At 36.2% G+C, this 7,512-nt stretch overlaps 1 protein-coding gene across 1 annotated transcript; it reads left to right on the top strand.

Moving 5' to 3' along the window:
• The first annotated feature begins 3,781 nt into the window (after positions 1-3,781).
• LOC132182775 (uncharacterized) lies at positions 3,782-7,301 on the top strand. Its single transcript, XM_059596113.1, has 2 exons — positions 3,782-4,404; positions 5,819-7,301. The coding sequence occupies exons 1-2, from the start codon at positions 3,816-3,818 to the stop codon at positions 7,168-7,170; spliced, it is 1,941 nt and encodes a 646-aa protein (XP_059452096.1). The 5' UTR covers positions 3,782-3,815; the 3' UTR covers positions 7,171-7,301.
• The last annotated feature ends 211 nt before the right edge of the window (positions 7,302-7,512 follow it).

Raw genomic sequence — 7,512 nt, 5'->3', positions numbered from 1 at the left:
ATTTTTAGGTTTTTTTTTAGAATTTTTAGTTTTTTTTTTTTTTATTTGGCCCCTTGGATTTTTATTTTTATTTTTTTAGAAGTTTTAGTATTATTTTTATTTTTTTTTTGTCACAATTGAAAATTTGGAGATAGTAGTTTGGACATAGCCATACCGATTTGGTTGGAGTGACTGCTAGGCACCAACCATCCTTATTTGGTTTGGGTGGTTGTGCGACCACCTTGGTGTATTGCCACGGTCGCACAATCACCCCTCTCATTCGCTAATGATGACCATATGAATTTTTTTTTTTTTTTTTTTTTATAAGTTAACCCTTTCACGTGAAAAAATAAGCAATATGTGTGAAAAGTTTTTTAAAAAAAGTTTTGTGTTTTTAATCAGTGGCAGAGCCACATAGGCGTTTGGGGGTGCCGTGATCTAACTTTTTTTTTTTTCCCCAAATTTTTTTTTTTTTTTTTAAAAAAAAATTTCAAGGATGCTACTATGAATGGTAAACTTTAATAATGCCCAAACTTAATACATATGTATGGTAACCAAAAAAAAAAATCCTTATCTAATACATATGTATGGACCGTATGGTAAACTTTAATATCCATATGATTGTTTATTTTGTTGTTTAATGTTTATAAACTTTGATTGTCTCTTACGAGGTCGTGATTTAACTTAAAAATTTTAGGTTCATAAATAAACTTTAGGTTTATGAATTGATTGATTTAACTTGCTGAGAGTTTCAATTTAGATTTGATACTTGATGATTTTGTACTTCTAAGAGACCGTAAAGTGTAGTTCTAGACACTTTTTTTTTTTTTTGGTATTTGTCTTTTTGATATATATAGTGCCGATATGTCACATTTCTAATATATTAATTTGAGCACATATTTATGAATTTTTATATATATTTTTTTGTGATGCATATATTATGTGAATTACCAAATTTTTAGGATAAAAAAAATTTTAGAACGCCAAAAAAATTTTAGCGGCACCCCCAATATAAATTGTCTGGCTCCGCCACTGTTTTTAATGATTTATTAATGGTTTTGGGCCTTTTGGCAAAAAGTGTGGCTACCTTTGTAAATATATTTGTTTTTTCTTCTTCTGAAAATAATACACTAACAAATAACTTAAAACACCAAAAAGTTCTCAAAACACATTTTTATTTTATTTTACATAAATTAGCATTATTCCCTTGTTGTCTATCTATAAAAGGCTATAAAGTAGGCTTTCCCGGTCAATTTTTAGTTGCTCTCTCTCATTCTCTTCTACCTTTTTGTTTGACTAAAATTTTCTCCTCTCAATTTTTACGACCATGCCGGGTTCCATGTCGGAGTTGGTAACGTAGGGTTGGTAACTCAGGCTTAGGGCCCGCAATTAAATTCCGTGACCACGAATTCGATAAGAAATTTTAGGATTAGGGTTTAAATTAAACGGGTTCGAATTATAAACAAATTATCCGTTTATGACATGTTTAATAAACGTGTCAGGTCGTGTCACGTGTATATATATATATATATATATATATATATATATATATATATATATATGTGTGTGTGTGTTTTTTTACAGGGTCTTGTTATGTCAACTCAACATAACACGTTTATCTACCTGGGTTACATGTGTCGTGTTGTATTACCCATTAAAAAAATGTGTCGTGTTCGGGTTGGCATAAACGGGTTCATGTTGGTAGTTTAACATGATATTAAAGCCAAAAAAACCTCTGACTTTGACTGAACTTATATATAACAGAGTGAATAGTGCAATATATATATATATTAATTTCCCAATGTGTAATTGTGTATACAGTATATAATAACAAAACCTTTCAAAGACTGAAGAAAAACTAGTATCCTCGAGATTTCCTACATTTTGACTTACTATTAAATCCAATACAAAAACTAGAGCCCACAACCAATCATCTTCTCTTTAGCAATCCATGGGGGACAAGAAAGAATCGGTCGCCAAGCACATGAAAGAATAGTGCACTATACACGGGTATCAATTCAACTCCATTTAAATTAAATATTTCACGTGTTAGGCTCTACTTATCAAAAGGGTAGTTTAAGTACACACGTGAGAGAAAATGTTAAATTAATAATTAAATGATTAAATTTACCTCTTCTTACAAAGTTAAGCTTTGGGGACAACCGGTGATTTAACATAGTATTAAAAGCTAATTTCAACATGTCATAATCGAGTTGATACGAATCTGACGCACCAACTTGTTTTGCCAACCCTGACTGTAGGGCTGCTTCCAACTCTATCTTCATCTTTTGCTTCTGCAATTTGATCATTGTCATTATCCTTGTTGGCTCGAAATCCAGCGCCAACTGTGGGCAAGAAGGAGAAATCCCTCCCCCAGCATTCACATACACACGCACAAGACATAAACATGGAATAAACAGCCAAATGCCAAGAAATGTCAATAATATTAATCAAGTGTCATATTCCCAGGAAGCACCTGGCTGTCTGTTGCTGACAAGGACGAGACTGACGATGATGAGCTTAGGAGAAGAGTAGAAGAATTTATAGAAAATGTTTACAAAGGAAGGAAAGCAGAATTATTGATCATCAGTTCATACTGTTTTAGTCTAGTAATGTTAATTTGTGATTTCTTTAATATATGCCCCCAACTTTCATATATTTCGATTTGTATTCCTAGCTAAAAGCAATAATCTTAGGATTAGAGGTTTAGAGCATGAATATTTTCCTTGGCTGTCTTAACTCTTTAACTTTGCTTCTATACCATGGAGAATAGCTCTATTTTGGGAAACTTCATGCAATTTAAAAAGATCTCTTAAATTTTAAAATCTCTCAATTTTACCCCCGAATTTTCAATTTAATACAATTTATCTCCCTCTGTCAATTCTTGGACATTAAAAGTGATAAAAACGAACTTTATACCTATGACATTTTTATAAAATTTTAAATTTACTTTTAATTTCAAATTAAAATTAAAAAAATATATATATATATTGAAAGGTAATTAGGTCTTTTTAATCGTTTCCGCTCTCGTTGGCTGATGTAGGACAAGCCCCCCCTCCCTTTTTTTTTTTTTTTTTTTCTACTCAATATCAAGAGAAATTGAGCAAGGAAAGAAATGACACTAGAACCGAATACGAGAGAATGATTTATAAACAAGGCCCACAAAAGTATTCATAAGCACCGGTACGGATATTCCAATTAGCAATTGTTTGGACGTGATACCTTTGTGGGTCCACATATTTATGGATTTCTTTATTTGTTAAAAAAACAAATGAAGGAAGGAATCTAGCAGCATAGCAGGAAATACGTTTTCTTGCATGTGTTTTATGTAGTAGGCAAACTTTTTAGAGATATAATAATTAATTAAGTTTGGTAGTCTAGCTACAATACATGTTAAGCACTGTAAAAGAAAGCTTTTAGGGGAAATTACTTATCACCCAACAATAAGGTGCGGGTGAGGGGGAGAAGCAAACAAAAGAAACACATGCAAATAGATTATTCTTACCTCCCACAACAAGTTCACCAACATCCATTAATTAGAAGCCTCAAAAAAACTTGACAAATGGAAAACCCAAGGCAACTGAAATAAGATGCTAGCCCTACCAGGGAAGGAAAAATCCTGCTAAAGAATCCAATTTATCTTTGTGACCTTTGAAGGCAATTAAAGCAGCAAAAGGAGAGTGCGTGTCTCAAGGCAAAGGACAATTCAAAAGCTCAAAATTCTTCTAAGGTATCAAATGCCTACCTATATATATATATACAGCAAGCTAAGGATCGATCGATACAACCAAACACCATCTACACTTATTACATCTTTTTAATTTCCTTCATCATCAATGGCAGAGCAAAGGCAACCATTCCGTTTCCGACTCCCTTGGCAAACACTACAAACTACTCCAACTCCAACTCCAGCTCCAACTCCAGCTCCAGCTCCACAGCCTTCGGTCGAAACCCAAAGACCTGCCCAACCTACCGCGACCGTCCCGCTTCAGCGGCCACCGTTTAGGCCACCCGGGATAGCCCCGGTGCTGCCCCCTCCTTCTTCCCAAGCTCAAGCGCCACAAAAAACCGAACCTCAGCTACCATCTATTAATGCATCCACCGAAATAACTCAAGCTGTTGTCCAGCCAGCAGCTTTGACAGCTCCTTCAACGACACAAACCCAAGCTGCCTTGCCATCGCCATCTCGCACAGCAACTCAAACCCGAGCAATGGCTTTTGTGCCTCCGACACCGTCCAGTGCAACGCCTCAATCCCAAGTTGCCTCTATGCCCTCATCAACATCTCAAACCCAACCAGCACCGCAGACAACCTCTCAGCTGCCTTGGTCTCTGCCGGCATCTCGTTTGTCCTCTCAGCCGGCTGGCCAAACCACATCACAACCATCTTCTCCAGCTCGAAAAGCCAATCAATTACAACCAACAGGTATGGTTAAATCATTATTTATCTCAAAATTTTAGGTAGATAAAGAAATGGTTGTTCTCTTTGTATTCTCTTGATTCTATATGGATATTATTTTCTAAAAAAAAAAAAAAAAAAAACGACCTTATTTTTAGAAAATAAGGAAAAATACAGTTTACCTCCTTGAAGTTTCATGGGGTTTTTTAATTTTAATCTCAAAGTTCAAAAATTGGCAATCTACCTCCCTGAAGTTTCAAAAATTGGCAATTTAAACCTTCCGTTTAATTTTTCCATCAAAATGGACGGAAATCTATAAAATTACATCATTGCCCTCAGGCTTTTTTAAAAAAATTTCCGTCCGGAAAAATTAAACAGAATGTTTAAATTGCCAATTTTTAAAAATTTGGGGTTAAAATTGAAAAACTCCTGAAACTTCAGGGGGGTAAACTGCATTTTCCCCTAGAAAATAATATTCACCTAGAATTAGGAGAACACCTAACATTTCTCTTTAATAAATATCTTAACCCATCTTCACATGGGTTCAAACTTTCATTTAATAAGTGGAGAAACGCAACACTATTTAAAAAAAAATCTCTAAAATTTGCTCCTCAAATGATGTGTCATAATCCTATGTAACTTATTATTTTGAAAAATGTGTCACATTCTCATAGGATCTTGGGATCCAGATCCCCTCCGATTGAGGGGGAAAACGAGAATCTCATTTTCTCTAATCTCAACCCTTAGATGAATCTAAGGGTCCAAAATATTTCAATATCAAAACTCAAAAACAAACACAACAACATTGGATTATATACCAAATTTAAATTTAAATATTAATTAATTAATTTAAAAAAAAAACAAAATGAAGAAAACATCAAGGAGTGGCTCCACCAGAGCCGCCCATCTGGGGTGGCGCGCGGCCACCCCTAGGCCACATCCTCCATGGAGATGACCACGCGCCACCACATCTGCCATGGGGTGGGCGCACAGCCAACCCCTAGGCCTTGGGGGTGGCCACATGACCACCCCAGGTCATGGCCTAGGGGTGGTTGTGTGCCACCTTCCACTCCTATATGGGCAGAGCCACCCCTTGGTTCTTTCTTTATTTTATTTTATTTTTTAATTAATTAATTAATTAATTAATTAATTAATTTTTTTAATTCAAATTTGGTATATAATCCAATGTTGTTGTGTTTGTTTTTGAGTTTTGATATTGAAATATTTTGGACCCTTATATTCATCTAAGGGCTGAGATTAGAGAAAATGCGATTCTCATTTTCCCCCTCAATTGGAGGGGATTCGGATTCAGGCTTGTGACACATCATTTGGAGACTAAATTTTGGAAATGGTAACATTTTTTGAAATATTCAAAATTATCAGTTATTTTAAAAGTTTAAATTGATACAAAATGAATAATTTACTCATTTAATCACACTAGGTACAACGAAATTGCAACCAACAATTCAAGAAACCTCTACTCCTACTCCTACTCCTACTCCTACTGAGCCCCGAACATCAGAGCAAGAACTAAAGCCAGCAGTGTCTCAGCAACTATCACAAGAACCTCAGTCAAAGGCACAAGTACAGCCATCTGAAACTGTTTCCAAATCCCATACCGAGCCACGAACATCAGAGCAAGAACCAAAGACAGTAGTGTCTCAGCAACCATCACAAGAACCTCAATCGAAGGCACAAGTGTTGCCATCTGAAACCGTTTCCAAATCCCAAAACCATACCCCAATTGAAAGTTCTTCTCAACCTAATGGAGCGGCAACACAAGCTACAAAAGTTTCACCAACTTCTATAGTAGCCACAGAAACAATTGCTCCACCCCAGAAGTTGGATTCTAATGCCATAATTGGTGGCGATGTTAAGCCCCTGCCAGAGAGAAAGGTGGAGGAAGAAAAAACAAGTGGCCTAGCTCATGAAGAACCAACAAAGCGCACAGTCACAGAACTTCTCACTGCAGCAAAATCTGCTTCTGTAGCAAAGGCTAAAGACCTCGTCAGTGCAGCATTTCCGGGTAAACAAAAGCAGAAGGAAGAGAAGGAAGAAGCTTTTGACAGAAAGGAGGCAGTGGTCATCCAAGAACAGAGGACAAGAAAACAAATGGACAGTGCAAGGTCAATACAACCGGCTGTTATCTTCAACGGAGAACATCTTCCAGTGCATGAAGAGGTAAGAAAAGATATTTTCAAATTTGTTCATAATCTGTCCACTGGTCAATCAACGGCTGAAAATCCAGTTAGTGTCATAACACTAACTGGTGAAAACAGAGGAGCATCAATGCACTTAGGCCCAGAGCCAGCCAAGAAAGAAGGATCCGTCCACATTCATCGGGGTTACAAGCTGAACCCAGATGAAAGCACTGAAGCCACCACCGATGGAGAGGAGAGCTCTAAGGCTAAAAAGTCGAAAGATCCAATGGCCCAGAATCCGCCATCAAGGATATATATCAATAGCAATATACAGAGTGTCAATAACTCGATTTTGTTTAACGGTTCTGTTGCTGAAAGGAATCCTGGCGTTAGTTTAGTTGTATCTCACAACCAAGAAGAACCCATCAAATCAAATGGTCAGCCGAAGGCTCTTGAAACACGTAGGGCTGAATTCAACGTCACCCCAGCCGAGAAGCTTACGTATGAGCCCGCTGTAAGAAGACGATGCCTCAGAGGCCTTTTCATGGAACCGAGTGACTCAGACCCGGATAATCCTGAAAAGCCCCGCCGTCATGGTTGCCGGCATAACTGTGCTGAGAAGGACAAAGATAAGGAGATTGGGATTCACTGATCAAGTGATGACGAAAAATATACATATATATATACTATATGTTTGTTGGAACAATAAGATAAAGTATATATATGTCACGTATTGATAATAAGGATGCTACATCATCTATTGACGTCACACTTTCTACTATGTTTTAGCATGTTATTTTATTTTAAACAATTTGTCGTGTACTGTAATTAACATTATAATATTATGAATATTGTATTACACCAATTTTTTTTTTTTTTTTGGTACTGGTTTGTGCATGGAACTTGCAATTAAACATGACATTTATACTTGCTCAAATTGAAAAATCTTAGCGTCAAAACATGGGTCATTTGAGTTGTAGTTTGTTAGAACAAT

This window comes from Corylus avellana, chromosome ca5 (genome assembly GCF_901000735.1).
Source record: "Corylus avellana chromosome ca5, CavTom2PMs-1.0".
NCBI lineage: Eukaryota > Viridiplantae > Streptophyta > Magnoliopsida > Fagales > Betulaceae > Corylus > Corylus avellana.
The sequence above is the reverse complement of the archived record's forward strand: the minus strand, read 5'-3'. Positions and strand labels throughout refer to the sequence as shown.

What these genes read in the sequence shown, in the direction of transcription:
- LOC132182775 (XM_059596113.1), top strand. Translation starts at nt 3,816, where the DNA reads ATGGCAGAGCAAAGGCAACCATTCCGTTTCCGACTCCCTTGGCAAACA. An exon ending in CAATCAATTACAACCAACAG is followed by an intron (nt 4,405 to 5,818) that starts GTATGGTTAAAT and finishes TAATCACACTAG; the next exon opens with GTACAACGAAATTGCAACCA.